The sequence below is a fragment of the Mustela putorius genome, unplaced genomic scaffold, assembly GCF_011764305.1.
Source record: "Mustela putorius furo isolate JIRA1106 unplaced genomic scaffold, ASM1176430v1.1 tig00000450_pilon_pilon_pilon, whole genome shotgun sequence".
NCBI lineage: Eukaryota > Metazoa > Chordata > Mammalia > Carnivora > Mustelidae > Mustela > Mustela putorius.
In genome coordinates this window covers 24,191,989-24,207,811 of record NW_025421385.1, presented here as the reverse complement: position 1 = coordinate 24,207,811, position 15,823 = coordinate 24,191,989, and the positions used below count along the sequence as shown (strand labels likewise).

Here is a 15,823-nt window from a genome sequence, read left to right as displayed (position 1 = left end):
GAGGAATGAACACGTTGGGTCAGTGGGGCATGAGAATTGGTGAATAAACTCTTCCTTCTTTTGTCCCCTGGGCAAATAGCTAGGAAATGTATTTCATATACTCCAAAGAATGTTTTTTATGATTGAACACCACTTTCCATTGGTTATTTCATTGTATTGGCTCTTCTTCCTCCCCCGGTTCTTTTCCTGTGCCCCTCATTCTTACTTCCTGGAATCACATGCCCAATAAGCCACCTGCATGCAAATTTGTGTCTCAGAGTCTATTTTCTCGGAAACTCGTGATAAAATATCATGCATGTGGAGGTCCACAGTGAAAGATCAGGCATCAATGGAAAATTTTATGGACATTCATGTTGTTTCCCTTTAAAGTGAAGCATAAATATTTAATAAAGGAGTAAAAAGAAACTACCAGATTCATGGTGGTGCAAATACTGGAGAGCTCAGAAAGGGCTACTTTTAAAGTCATCCCATCAGTCAAAGAATTTTCTAAGCCTCTTGTGGAAATGGTAAGGGACAATAGTGGTGGCCATACAGAAGGGTAAAAAGGGAAGAAATTAAGTCAGGACTTCAAGAAAAAAAGAAAAAGAAAAAGAATATCCTCTGGATGCCCTCCTTTAAATGAATCTTGTTATTTTGACAGATTTAGACTCCTAGAATTTTAGTTAGAAGGAACCTCAGGGATGATCTAGTTAAATTCCCTCTTTTACAGACGATGAAATGAAGCTGAGAGGCTAAACAACCTTCTCAAGGTCACCAAGTTGCATTAATGGCAGAGCCAGGGCCAGAACTTACTTCTGAACTGGGGACACTGTCTAAACATGGATTCTAAGTCACATAGCCCTGATCCCTGACATAGCCTGCAACTAGGGGTATGACCTAGTTAGGATTCCAGAAAACCCTGTCCCTAGGTCAACAAGGTGCTAAGATGCTAACAGGAAATAAGAGGAAATGTCAGCTGTATTTTCCTTTGCTTGTAGAGGGTGGATGTATTTCTGGGATTAGCCTAGACCCAACTGAACTGTTTGCTATTACTTATTTGAGGGTATAAATAAAGTTTGGTTAAGAGAGAAGTGATGGTGAAGTTGGTAATTCTTGTTATTCTAGGGACATTCCCAATGCTGACTTCTCAAAGTTTCTGTTAAATTGAGAAGACTTAGTTCATGGACTTGGCCAAGGCAAGTGGAAATAACGATCACATTCTGTTCTGGGGCTTTTCACTGGTGTTTCCCACTAAAGCAACTTTGTTCTGAGTGATTACGGAAGATGGCGTCCTTGGCTTCCTCCCCTATCCCCACCCTCACCCCCACCTTGGGCATCCAACCACCCATGGTGCACCTTGTAAGGATTCTGCTTTTCCTGCTGCTTATGCTGAGGTCCAAAGTCAGACATTTTATTCTAGTGAACCAGACATGGTCCTTGTCTTAACTGGCTCTCAGTCTGCTGGCGGAGACAGACATTAAAAAGAAATCTCAGTCCCATCTGGTGGTGATCAAGTCCAGAGTGTTGCATGATCTGACCAGGTTTGGGGTCAAGAAAGGCCTCCCTAGGATGAGGTTTAAAGTAAGAGAATGAAAGGGCAGTAGGACTGAATTAGTCGATGATTTTGAGGTTGTGGATGAGGAAGCAGCACATGGAAAGGCTCAGAGAAGAGTGAGAACCTCAAAGAAAGTAGAACAAGCCAGAGCCCAGAGAGGGGACAAACTGAGAGGCTGGTCTGCTCATTGAGGTCATGCTGAGGCAGTCCAAGTTCTTCTTGAGGGCAGTGGATGCCACTGAAGTGTTTTGAGCAGGTGAGAGCAGTGATCAGACTTGGGTTTCAGAGGACTTTCTCATATCCTGAGTGGAGGGAATGAACTGGACAGGAATGAGCGAGAAGGCTTCCTGTAGGATGGGCCAGAGGTGTTGGTGGCTTCACTGGAATGGACAGTGGTGAACTCCATAAAGATGGGCATCTAGAACAGTTCCTGGTACATAGTTAGACTTGGCAAATATGTATTTATTTATTGAATGAATTGATGAATGCATGCATGAATTGAATCAATGTGGGTATATTATAAAAATATTTAGGAGGAGCTGGTGAATAATCAGAATGTGGGAGGTGGGAAGGACAGAAGAAGCAGGAAAGATGCCAGATTTCTGCTTGCAGGTAGCTGCATAGATGGTAGGGGCAAAAACCGAGTGGGGAAACACAGGAAAGGGGCAGGTAATGGGGAGGGTGGGTGTGCAGCTTTGGACATGATGGGTTTAGATTCTGGGAGATAGTTGGAAATAATATCTCAGGAGAGGTAGCTATGTTGATTTGGAACTCTTCGCCTTCTGAATGCTAACTGGAGTCACAGGATTACATAGCCAAAATGGACCAAAGGGAGTATGTAGAGAGAAGCAAAGACTCTCAAAGATTTCCTTTTGGTGTGGCCCTCCTCCACCTTTACTATAGCTGGACACCTCTGGCATGTGATATCTCATGCCAAAACATTCCCGAGTGGGGATTACCATGGGACCCCTTCAGAGAGTTCCTTATTCGTTGCTCTCATTCAAGAAATCTCAATGAATAGTTCAAGATGGAAAGGTGAAGAGGAAAGTAAATTATTGTTGGCAGTGTTCCAGTAGGTTCATCTTGGTTCTTTTAACAGATTTATTTGAGTGAAGTTCTTCCTACTATTTGACCTACTGAACTTGAACTTCAACCTACTCTTCAACCTATTGCACTCAGGTGTCCCTTTGACACCAGTCTCTAATTCATAAATTTACCTCCCCTTGAATGGTAATCTTGGCACCGTATGCTGCTTGCCTGGACTGCCCCTAATGCCAAGAGGTGGGACTTGGCCTGCTAATCAGTTGCGGCTGCTTATGCACCCCCCCCCCCCCCCCCCCCCCCCCCGCCCAGTGGGACTGTTTATATCCCTCTCTGTCATCACCAAAAATACCTGGCTTTTGTGACCTCTGAGTGGTGATAGAGCCATGGGAGCAGGGCTGACTTTTCCATGGTCATTTTCTATTTCACCTTGACATTTTACACTGGGGACAGCCATAGGAAGCTCCTTGAGGGCTGGGATCTTATCTTTTTTGTAAATAGGAGGTGATGGGGGAGCGCTTTTCTTGTTCTGGCTTCCTATGTAGAGCAGCTTGACCCCTTAGTCCTAAAATGGTGCCATTTGTATTTCTTTGGAGATGATGCCCCTCTCTCTGGAGCAGGGGCTTGGAATTTCTTTTCCAGCAGTGATGGATTTGCTGGTGCATACATTTTGACCTTGCTCCCTAATCACATACATCTATTAGCTAGGTGCTGGGGCTCAGGGAGTGGACCTCAGCCATGTAGGGGAGAGGTCCAGTGGAGAGCAAACCCATGATTGCAGTATCATTGTCCCAAGGCATTTGGCTTGGTCATAGGGTCAGATGCAGGGCTCAGGAATGGGGGACAGGATTTTACTTGAGCTCTTTGTCCATGGAAACCACCTGGTTCAGTGTGTTAAGAGCAATATTGCTCTCCCATTGCCTTATTATTCATTTCTGCTATTTTTTTCTGTAGGACTTTGCAGGAAAAGGGTTGCCTTCTTTGTATGGAGTGCATGGAGCAGATACGACAGGACTTTGTGAACCATGGATGTCTTTTTTCCGTCTGGTGGTGTTTATTGAGGACCAGTAGGTGCTGGTCAGCCCACCTAGCAGTGGGCACATGGCTTCAGGCTTTGTCTTTTTGCCCAGTGCGGACAAAGCTCCTGGCAATGGAGGACCCATTTCTGGGCAAAAGAGAGATTTGCCTGATAATTGATGACCCATGTGGAAGTGCTCATGCTTCAGTGCTAATTCAGAACAGCACATCCAGGGAAGGCTTCCTTAGAAGCCCAGTCTTGTGGATTCTGTGTCCATGGTCAGATTGGTGAAATATAGCATTCTATCTCCCTCTTTTAGGATTTCTAGTTATACACTGGTGGAACCAAAAATGCTCACGATAAAGGGTCTATTATTTAACTTTGTTTAGCCCAATGTTTTCATATGTATTTAACCATGGAAGCCTTTTTAATAATAACTCCCATTTAAGTGTCTCCTGGGATTAGTATTCTGTGGATTGTGCTTTGGGTAATGTCGCATAGAGGTTTTCTTGGCTCTTAAGTTCTACCATCTTCCTTTCTTATTCCAGTTTCTTGGGGTGATTATGTAGGAAAGACCAACTCTCCACAGTGAGTACTGAGACGTGAAGGTGAGATTGTCCAGGAGACTCAGGAGTCCCTTCAGTGGCAAATCAGGGAAATTATGGGGAGAAATTCCAGTTAATGCCGAGAAACTTTATACACATGTGCTTAATAGTGTCTTGTTAGAGAATCCCAGTTCAGAATGGTATTCAAGAGAGAATTGCTGTCTTGAGGCTTATGGGATCTCTTGTTCTATTTTCCTTGTTTGAATGTTGGGAAAATAAATGAGGAAGGGACCCTGAAAGTAAAGCAAATTCACTGTTTGACTTTGACTACACAGCCCATTTTCTCAAAGAACTCTTTGGATTTTTCCCCAGTTTTTTTGTTTTTGTTTTTGTTTTTTAAGAAATGTATTTTTTTAAGATTTTATTTTTATTTATTTGTCAGAGAGAGAGAGAGAGCAAGTGAGCGTACAAGGTAGGCAGAGTGGCAGGCAAAGGCAGAGGGAGAAGCAGGCTTCCTGTTGAGCAGGGAGCCCAATGTGGGACTCGATCCCAGGACACTGGGATCATGACCCGAGCCCAAGGGAGCCGCTTTACTGACTGAGCCATCCAAGCGTCCCTTCCCCGGTCTTTTTTGACACGAAACACAGGGAGATGAATTGATGAAGGCAATCGGTTAAGTCTTTTCATTTCTACTGTCACTCTGTAAGTTCCAAGCTTCATCTCCTTCCCTCTCTATCTGTCCATCTCTCCGTCCATCCACGTGTCCATTTATTTATTCAACATAGTTTAAGCCCTGCTGTGTGCTAGGCGCTGAACACACAAAGGCAAAGGAGACTTGGAGCCTGCTGCCTTGTTGCTTACTGAGGCTCTCAGATGCAGAACCAGATTCCAGTCTTTCTGAATTCCGATCCAGCCTGCTGGAGTAACATTGTTTGGCATGTCTCTGATCCTGTCATCTTCCACTAAGAAACATTCAGGAGCTCCCCATTACTTGTGGAATAAGGGTGAGCCACTTCCATTGCCTTGTCAAACATCCTTCAAGGGGTTCCTTGTTCAGGCCCCAGTCTGATCTACTTTTCTCTTCTCGCAATCCTGGTGAATGGGGCAACTTCAGGACTCCGTGCCACCCCTGAGCCCCATGCCCTGGCTCCTGCTTTCCTTCTGTCCTTTCCCTTCTCCTCTAGAACTTTCTCTCCCTCCAGACCCACTCAAAAGCTGTACTTTCTGGGCTTCTAACAGGTTTTCAAACCTCTCTCTTACCACAGTCCGCCTGTCATATAATGAGGCACACAATTTTCTTTCTGTTCTTGGGAACGGGGCTGTGTCTTATTCAACTGGTTGTTCTTGACTAGTTGTCTAGAGCAGAGACCAGCATGTATATGTTTAATTCATTCTGGAGTCACATGTTTTACATATATACACACACATTTCTGCACATATATATGTATCATATATATATATATACACAAAACTAAAAATAGGCTAGGAATATTCCATTAGAATTTAAAAAAACTAAATTCTGTAATTTTGCTGTTATTTTATGTACAGTGTGCTCATTCCTTTTACTTACTGGAACCAAATTTTAGTTTTTGTAGAGAGATTTTGATTTTATTTATTTTGAGGATTTTATTTATTTGCTTCAGAGAGAAAGAGTGAGCAAGAGAGAGCACAAGCTTGAGGGAGGGGCAAAGGGAAAGGGAAGAGCAGACCCCCCCCCCCCACCCCTTGAGCAGGGAGCCCATCTCAGAACTCAATTCCAGGACCTTGGGATCATGACCTGAGCTGAAGGCAGATACTTAACTGACTGAGCCACCCAGGTACCCAAGATTTCGATTTTATTTTGGGGTTAAGAACCACTCTATTTAGAGGGGCATGGACGATTTAAATTCTTGAAATCACCTCAGCCGAAAACATAAAAAAAATTCTTGGGGTGCCTGAGTGGCTTAGTCGTTCTTAAGTGTCTGCCTTTGGCTCAGGTCATGATCCCAGGGTCCTGGGATTCAGCCATGCATCTGGCTCCCTACTCAGCAGGAAGCCTGCTTTCCCTCTCCCACTCCCCCTGCTGTGCTCCTGCTCTTGTTGTTGCTCTCTCTGTCAAATAAATAAATAAAATCTTTAAAAAAATAATAATAATAAATAATTCTTGAAATCAATTCAAATGGCTTTATTTCCAAAAGAAAAAAATAGGGTAATTTTTGGTACTATGAAGAATCATAGTTGTATGGAACCTCTATGATTTCATTGTACCTAGCCTTTTTAAAAAAAGGTTTTATTTGTTTATTTGAGAGAATGAGAGTGAGAGAGAGAGAGACAGTGCACGCATGAGAGGGGAGAGGGTCAGAGGGAGAAGCAGAATCTCTGCTGAGCAGGGAGCCTGGTGCGGAACTTGATTCCTGGACTCTGAGATCACGACCTGACCCGAAGGCAGTTGCTTAACCAACTGAGCCACCCAGGCGCCCCGGTACCTAGCCTTTTAACGGGAAATAAGTCCAATAAAATTGTATTCATTCAGACTCTATTATTTGGCAATTTTTGATAGTTCAGTTACCAAGGTGGCAGAGATTTTCAGTTGTTACTATGATACTTTTTAAAAGAGCAAACTTCTCAGGCACTTAGGAAGATCCACCCATGTGTAGCTAGTTGATGTAATAATTACCAAGAATTCCCATCTATTAATTACAGAACATCTGGCAGTACAGTGATATATTTGGCAACACCTTGTCAACTATTAATTCAAGTTAAGTAATTTTTAAAAAGAATAACTGTAAGTGAAGCTTTTATTAAATGTAATGGCTTTACTCTTAAATAGTCTGAGTTAGTGAAATTTAACCAATTAACAGGGTTGCTATTTGTAGTCAAAGATAGTGATTCTGCAGATGTCATCCATGGGGAGGGGCTGTGTGACTGAGGAAACCGGAGCCTGGTCGTCCGGACATCTCCAGAGTGCATACGGGTGACCCGGATGTGATTGAGGAAACCGAAGCCTGGTCATCTGGGCCTCTCCAGACTGCATACGGGTGACCCGGATGTGATTGAGGAAACTGGAGCCTGGTCATCCGACCTCTCCAGATGTATACAGCTGACCTTTCCCTTTTCTTGCAGCTCTAGTTGCTAGTAATCCTAAGGCAGGCTCGTTTGCATGTAGGATGTGGCTGCTTCTCTATCATTTCATTCTCACCGCAACTATTGTTAGGGTGGGCATTACTGTCAGTTGAGTGCCTGTGGGTCACTCAACTAGAGTGCTGTACAACTGGAAGTTGCAGTGTTAGTACTCTCACTTAAGTCCTCTGTCTCTGGTTCCTGGCACTCCATCACATTGTCTTTCAAATAATAGCGACTGAGGTTTGCTAAGCAGCGTGTGTTACCTCATTCACTCAAACAAACAAACAAACAACAACAACAACAACAAAAATTCACCCCCTTGAGGTGGTGTTAAGTGGATCTGCCTGTTGCTTTTCTTTTCCAGAGGTCCCTGTCTATATGCTATTCCTCTCACCTCCTTCATCTCCTACTTTTTAATATTCTCATCTAAAAGGCAGTCTGGAGATAGAGCTGCTATTGTATGCTCAGATAGTATTTTTTCCTGTCCACTCTTTGCTTGGTTGGCCTCAGCTTTCTCTATCTGTATGCCCAGGGCTAGACTTTAGCAAAGCAGTGAGTGACCACAGGCTTCTCATACCATAACCTGTCCCATTCTGCCCTCCACATCTCTCATTAAAACCTTGTTCTCAGCCCTTTTCCCCATTCTCTGTGAAAACTCGTTTTTCAGAAAGAACCACTGATTTTAAAGCATAAGTCATAATTGGCAACTATTTACTGAATTTTACTGCTTTTAGGGAATTTGTGTTTTAATGGGATATAAAAAGTATATGGCCATATAAATTACTCTCTAATGGTAGAATTTAATGTTAGTGAGGAGTTGTGGCATAATTTTTGAAGCTAGGATATTCTTAGTGGCATCTTTGGAATTACAGATGTAAGTGATTCCCTGCTTCACCCACATGGAAAATCAATCCATGTCTTGCTGTGATCCCCCTCCTGACTAAACAGAAAACCGGGAAGAGTACTCCTTGCCTGTGGGTAGAATGACTGCTTCCTGAGATCCAGGTATTATTGGCTCTGGCTCCTTGTTTAATGTTTAAGTGGCACTTGCTGGTGAAAGTTCAGACAGAATGCAGCAAATCCAAGTCTCATAGTCATAAAGAAATAAAGGCTTGCATTGTGAGCCTTTAACTTTTTTTGAAAATCAATCAACAAATATTGATTGAATAACACTTGAGCTGTCTCCTCAAAGACATTTTGACCTTTTTGATTTCATTTTCTTTGTCTATTAGTGTGTCATGGAGCAGGGGGCTGTGTAAGTAACAGAATCTTGTGACAGCTTTTAGTCCTTTTTGCAGAGGGAAGTCCATGTGGATGGAGTGTAATCTCATGCTTTCAGAAAGGCCCTCGTCTCTAAGATGTTGTAGTCAAGAGCCTGGGCTCTGGAGTCTAGGCTTTGGTATGTACTGGCTCTTTGATTTGGAGTAAATTGCTAACCTTCTAAACCTCCCTTTACCCATCGGTACAGAGGGGATCAGTTAATATTTGTCTGGGGAACAGTGGTTGTGATTAAGATTAAATGGTAGATTTAAAGAACTTTGCACTGTGCCTGCCACCATGAAATACTGAATGATGGCTAGTTATGATTATTTTCCTTTGGGCTCAGTGTTCCAAATTTTCTCCAGGTCTCCTTGTATGTTCACTTCTAGAACCTAAAGAATTGTACAGAAGCTTCTGTAGGGCTCTGTAGAGGCTTTTGAATGGGATTGCATCAAAATTTTTGGAGTTGAATTATTCCAAGAAGGGCTACAAAGAAAGCAAACTTCAACCTTAGTTTCTTGCCTGCCTTCCAGCCTATGTCTTCATCTGTGTTCTTAAATAAAGCTACTCTGACAAATAGAGTAACAGAATGCTACCCGTGCTGTACTGTCCTTTCATGGTGTGGAGAACACCCAGGAGTCCTTTCAGACTGCCTTGCAACTTGTCTCAAATATAATTCAAATCTTGAAATGATTATCTGGATGTGTGCATTCCAGGAACTGTTGGAGGAGAGAAACATCACCAGCAAATCCTTTCAGATTTTGTCCTAAGTCTTGGACTCTCATGAAAGTTACAAAGGGGTGGTAAATCCTCAGTTTAATCCCTTGGGGTCCATTAAGACCCTCCTGATTTTCTTTGTGTTCTGGTCAGTTAAGCTAGTATGCGTGTTCATAGTCAATTCAATTGCCCCTAGAATGCCATCGACCAATGGCCATCCTTATATTTGAAAGTCACCAGAAAAGGCAGTTTCTCAAACAATTTCAGCAAGGCATTCCAGAAATGCTTGATCTCATACTTCTCTGCATGATGATAAATAAATACAATTTTGATTTCATCTCATAGTAATTAATCTGAACTTCTCCTTCTGGGATGTAAAAATGGAATAATGTTCTAGAGCTCTTTGAATACTAGATTGTAAAGAAAATGCCTTAAACATTTTGCTTAATTAAATCCTAAAAAGGTGGTACAAAATTTTCACGATTAATAGAAACATGCATATTTTGATTGATGCATATTTATATGGTATTATCATATGAAAATTTTATCATGTTATACAAACTATTGGCCTTGGGAATGTGACTTAATGCTGTAAATATTTTGCATTTGTTGTTGCATTGTTCATTATGAAAAAGACTCAGCTAATGGCTGTAAGGAAAAATCAGTAACACCAGTCTTCTTTGAGGTAATCTCAAGTCTCTAATGGCACAGTCTTTAGTCTAAATATAAGATAGGAAATCAGGTTTTCCTTAGTTCAAAGAAATATTTTTTTAAATAAATTTTCTTTTTTTACAGCAGATCAAGTTAGAAAAGCTAAAATGCTGGGGCCTTCTATGTTGCCAGTTACAAGCATGCATATAATTACCAGATTTCAGGTTTTTAAAAAATGTGGTTGTTGAGACAAGCCTATCCCTTTGGTTTTAAGCACTTAAGAAAAGCTCATTTTGCTAGGGGTACAGTTATACCCATTTAAGATGGGACACCATCTCATGTCTAGGGCCCGAATTCTGAGCTATGTTGTAGCTGAAAAATTAACTTAGATAATTATAGTTCTTAGTTTCTTAAGTATAACATGAATAAAAATGGCTTTTATAAGACTGGAGTACCTGAGTTATCTGAAAATGTTTTCCCATCTTTGGAGCACCAGCTCTTGGTAACAGTTTGATGACAGAAAAGGAGAAATCCAATGGAATTTTTTCCCAAGTGTTTGCCTTTATGAAATGGAATTTTATGAGAAACGGATGGGAATACTGAATTATTTAACAAGACAGATGCTAACCACCATTCTAAGAGTTTTCCAACTGCCACATACAAAACAAAAGTGCACAATTTCTTTTGTCTCATCTTCTCATATTGTTGCTTTCTAGTACAGCTGATTTGTAAAAACAATCTCCCTTAAAATTCTACTTTTTGTTTCTCTGTTAGGTCTGTTGTAAGAGAGAATCCTTGCCTCCTCTTGAAAAACTGACCGGCTACTCTGCCTGGCGGTGATGGAGGGAAGCGTGAGGGCGATGGCGAGCCTCTCCCCAGCCTCCTTCCTGCCAGGCTGTGTGCCCGCCTCATTAGTGCTTTGTTCTCTTCCCTTTTCCATCTCAATTTTAGTCCATTATGGTGGATTATTTTATTTTATCTTATTTGTATCCATTAAAGATCTAGAAGGAAGGATTTTAGGTTTTGTTTCTCAAACAAGACAATCCAAGGGAAGGAACAACAAGGGGAACCGAGTGGTTGTTCTAAAGAGGCTCCTTGGGAAGTACGGACTCTTTTTTGAACTTGGAGGCCAAGTAATTTCCCCCATAAAAATTTCTTTTCCTTTCAGATTTCGCCAGAATCAAACATATTGCCATCGGATCATTGGGGAGCATTCTGATGTATTATCTTCTTTTTTAGGACTTCACTATTTTAAAGCAGCTAATCAATTGGGAACGATAGAAACCAGTAGTTCTCATTAGTTAGGAATGACAGATGATTATTTTTAAAATATACTATTTCTAATCTAATTAAAAATAAAAAAACCTTCATACCCTGAGGTAAATTATAGAGTTTTGTTCAGTTTTCATGTCTATAACATTTCACGTCTATAGACATTTCATGTAAAATGTTTATGTGTAGACAGACGCCATATTAGGGACCATATAAAATAGAAATAAAGCTTTCTTTGACTAGGACAAATTCGAAAATGCAGTAATTGTATGACATGTGAATTTGTGTTATGACTCTATTTAAAGAAAGTTACGTTATCAAAAATGTTTGATTAATATCAAAGGTCATTTTTACAAGTCTCATCTGGTAATTAACAACGGATCACATAATGTAATTTGTGAAAAAAAAGTGGTCATTAAAATGACAATATTTATTCCATTAAGGTAAATAAAATGCTGCCCATAGTTCTGAGTGATGATACTCAGGGGAAAAAGAGCCGTATCACTGCACTACAAATTAGTTTGCTTCTAATTTTGCAGGCTGATGACCGCACTGCCTCAAACCAAATCTTTTCCCTGGAAATGGAATGATTGCATGACAGACTGTACGAACCATGAATATGTCAACAACTCATGGACCAGGCCTTGCCTAGCAATTAGTCTTTGGGGGATTTTATTCAGAAATCAGATGACACTATACCAGAACTTATTGGGGGATTTTGTGATTACCATTCACGTCTGGAGCACGAGTCTGGGAGAGCTTAAAAAAAAAAAAAAAAAAATTCATAAAGGAAGAAGAAATGTGGCTGATAGTGGCAATCAGTCATATGTACATACATTGTCAATTGGGAGGATCAGAAGACTCAAAATACAGCAAAAGTTCCTAGGAGGCAGCAAGAACTTATTTTGTAGACTTCTAATTAAAGTCTCCTTTTATTGCTCCCACCCCTAAATAGACCGGTATATCCCAGACTTGAGTCATTTGAATATCACTGTCACATTTTTGTCAGAACTTCTTATCACCTGCATTATGATTTACTCAATATATTTTGTTAACCGACTCACTTTAAAAGCCTCTCTTTGCTTGAAGCAGTAATATTCGTGATATTATGGGCTTGTTTCACCCGTAAAATTTGTTTTCTTCTCTTGCAAAGGGAAAGAAATGCAGGATTTTAATTATTGAAAATTCTCGCATACCACTTAACGTCATTCTGCACGTCTCCATGACCTGGGCCGCAGGTCCTGCAGGAGCGGCTAGGACGACCAGCCTAGCCGAGAATGATCTTTACGGCTGTGTGACCTCAGGTCTCATGCCTGACACCTCCATTACCATCCCTCCATTTCGGGACATGAGCTACATCACATGGAGAGAATTTAAATCAGGCCTGTGCCTCCCTGAGGACACCCATGCAGGAAGGTTTTGTCATAAGACACTGCTGAGTGAGCCAGGCTAGGGCCTTTTCATCGATGGCATCTGGCCACTCACATCCTTCCTTTTTTGACTTAGCCATACCACTTGGGAAGCATGACATCACAAGGGTAAATGCCGCCCCATGTCCTCTAACAGTGGTAAGCACCAGGCTGACCAAGATGGAGTCTGGTTCCTGACCCTCAAGGTGCACACAAGGACATCACATTTGTGGGTTAGCACTCGGGTGTCCCACCTCATGTGGCCCTCAAAGGCTTTTAGCAGCACCTTTGAGGAAACGGGTCATTTTAGCAGCTTCATGACAACTGGGCCTGGCTTAACCAGGTAGAAAATGCAATTTTGCCAGGCTAAGAAGCCCCCGGGAGCCCTCCTGGGTGTGCATCCATAGTCTGGATTTTAAGTAAATGATGTTTTTTGGAGACGTAAGAGCCAACCAAGAAAAAATAAATAAATAAATAAATAGGAAAACAAAAAAAAGAAAGAGTGAAAGCAAGCACTGAGTCTTCCCCTCAGGAGCTGGCTCCCCTACGGAGGTGAGAAAGCGGTGAGGTGCAGAAATTGAAATTTGGCCTCAGGTAGCTCTGTCAGGCTCAGGGTGTGTCTAAGTTTGAAGGGATGTTTGCTTCTGATATGAACATTTTTCTTATACTTTTATTATAGAAGATGATGTGTCAAATGTACAAATAATGTGTGCCTGGTGCCAGAAAGTGGGAATCAAGCGCTATTCCCTGAGTATGGGAAGTGAGGTGAAAAGCTTCTGCAGCGAGAAGTGCTTTGCGGCCTGCCGACGAGCCTACTTCAAGAGAAATAAGGTAAGAGCACTAGAGAGAGGCGGCCGTGCAGGCCTCCCCAGACCACGTGCGCATGCGCCTCTAGCTTCTAGCTGAAAACACTGTGCACATTTTCCTTTGATTTTATTTTTTTCTGTTGTGTCTGTTCTCTTGCTCTGTCATTCTTAACCTTTCGGAATGAGGAATCCCCTTCTAAGTGTCCCCTGTTCTTCCGTTTCTCTGTCTTGATGTTTGGATTCTGAGAGGGTGAATGAGAATCGGGTGAGGAGGGACGCGGTGGCGGTGGTCGCAGCCGAGTGACATTGGAGGTGCCAGCGTCTCTCCAGCAGTAGAGGGGGTAGGCTAGAGTTCACGAAAGATAAGTGGTAGAGATGGCTTACACAGGCCGAGGAGCGAGCCACGGAAGCGTGGCCAGAAAGCTTTAGTCCACGCAGTTTCATATCTGTTCCCAATGGGGATATTGCTCTGGCTCTTTACAAAACCTGATCCACAAAATTCGAATCAAGAAGAACGTCAGGTCTCACTTGATGCCTTATGTACAAGTTGATTGAAACCGAGAAAAGGTGAAATAATGGATACCTGAACCAACATTCGCTCACACAGCCAAGCCTTGGTGAGCAGCCTGGTGGGTGAACACAGGGACAGCCGTAGTTCATCAGTTTTTGTTTTGTTTTATTTTAAGACACCTCAGCTCTGAAAAATGTCCTTTTAGAATAGTATCAGCCACCAGTGTTGAGAAATGGAATGCATGATGGTTTTACAATCTCACACACACAGACACGCACAGCTATTTCCGTAATCTTTAAAAGAACCACTGTAGCATTTTGCCACCACTTACTGAAGTAAATTGCTACTTCTTGATTGTTTTCCATTGATCTGGAAAGCTTTCTTTAATTCATTAAATTGTCCACATTTTGCCAAGCATTTCCATTTCCATAATACGAGCTTGAAATCTGTCTTTTCTCGAAGCAAACAATTATTATTATTATTTTTTTAAAGTCTGATATTTGTAATCCTGGAATGCTAATCTCGGGTTCACTGCATTGCAAGAAGCACTGTTGCAGCAAATTGTCTCCTGCAAATTTGGGTCACATCATTCTGCCAAAAAACATAATGCTGAAAGAATTAGGCTGCAGGAACCAGCAGGGTGGAATTTTAGTAGCAGTCTCGAAGAATTAGGCTCATAATCTTCACTGGAACAGGGAGGCAAGTAAGGAAATTGTTTGGAATTCTTTTGGGACAGTCAACAGTCGAGTTCATCTTCCCTCGGGAGGGGCCAATGAGATGCCAGAGGAAGGAGGTTAGAGCACGCATGGGAGACACGTTTTGTTTTAATATAGGAGGATTAAAATGATCTCTGAGATCCGGGGGCTCCCGTTTTGAATGCTGAGCACTGGGGTAACAATCACAGGAGTGGACCCAGCGCTTTCATCTTCAAAGCCCTACTTACCACAACAAAATACTTTGCATTCCAACCAAGAAGATGGCTAGAGAACAGGGGTTTTTGTCTTTCTATGGTTCTGAAGGATTATGGGTCTGAATCTTGATGGACAGCCTATAGTGAGTAAAATCAAGAGAGATGAATTTGTTACAATCCCTGTGATACGTATCATCTTTTGCCAAACGACTTGACTTTAGTAAGCCTCTGAAATAGCCGTATATAAAAATATATATCATTATAAATAACGTGTAATATTACATCATTATAAAGTTTAAGGTCGAACTGAATTTAAACTTCTCTAGCATGCAGTTTTAAAAGATACAAAATTGGGAGCCAAGATAAGAATTAGTACTTGGATTATACATACAGCAGGTAAAATCCAAGGAGGACCGTTACCTTTCGCTTCCTGCAGGGTATTACCAGGGTAGGTCTTTGAACATCTTGCAGAAGCTGGGAGTCACAGTGGCTTCAAGTTTAGCCAGTGACTTTGACAGCTGATCCCAGCAGCCCATTAGTGTACATACAATACCTGTCTTCTCCGCAATCTTCATGCTTATTTATGTATTCCAAAGCTCTGCTACACTATACTTTCTCATTTTTCAAATAGGGGAATAAAGCGGTCACATTGCTTGCTGGATGCTTTTTTATTTTTTTATTTTTTTAATTTTAAGAGTGTTATCTCTGCAACAATATCCTATTGTATTACAAAAAACATGTACAGCTGCTGCATTTCTGTTAACTGATAGGATTTTGTGGTCATTTCATTTAGGGCTTGGGTTTCCTAATGGCTTGTATTCGATACCAGTCTCCATGCTGCCATTTCTAAGAACTGCTGTAATAAGCCCCAGGGTGTTCCCCACTGAAGACAATAGCAAATAGCTACTTTTCTTGTGCCGTTTAACCAAGTCTTTAGTCCTCATTATTAAAATTGTGGACTTCCTTAATCTTAGAAAAAGGGCAAAATTCTTCCTGTGCTGTCATAAAAGATTTTCCGGCTACATTCTGCACTAAATTTTAGATAGG

General features: G+C 41.6%; 1 protein-coding gene across 2 annotated transcripts in view; it reads left to right on the top strand.

Annotated features, from left to right (window-relative positions):
• Positions 1-15,823, top strand: part of LOC101671634 (sine oculis binding protein homolog) — a 164,015-nt gene that overhangs the window by 27,936 nt on the left and 120,256 nt on the right. For both annotated transcript variants that reach the window (XM_045080247.1, XM_045080246.1), the window contains exon 4: positions 13,229-13,380. In XM_045080247.1, the coding sequence (XP_044936182.1) occupies positions 13,229-13,380 (152 nt within the window). The remainder of the gene's footprint in view (positions 1-13,228; positions 13,381-15,823) is intronic.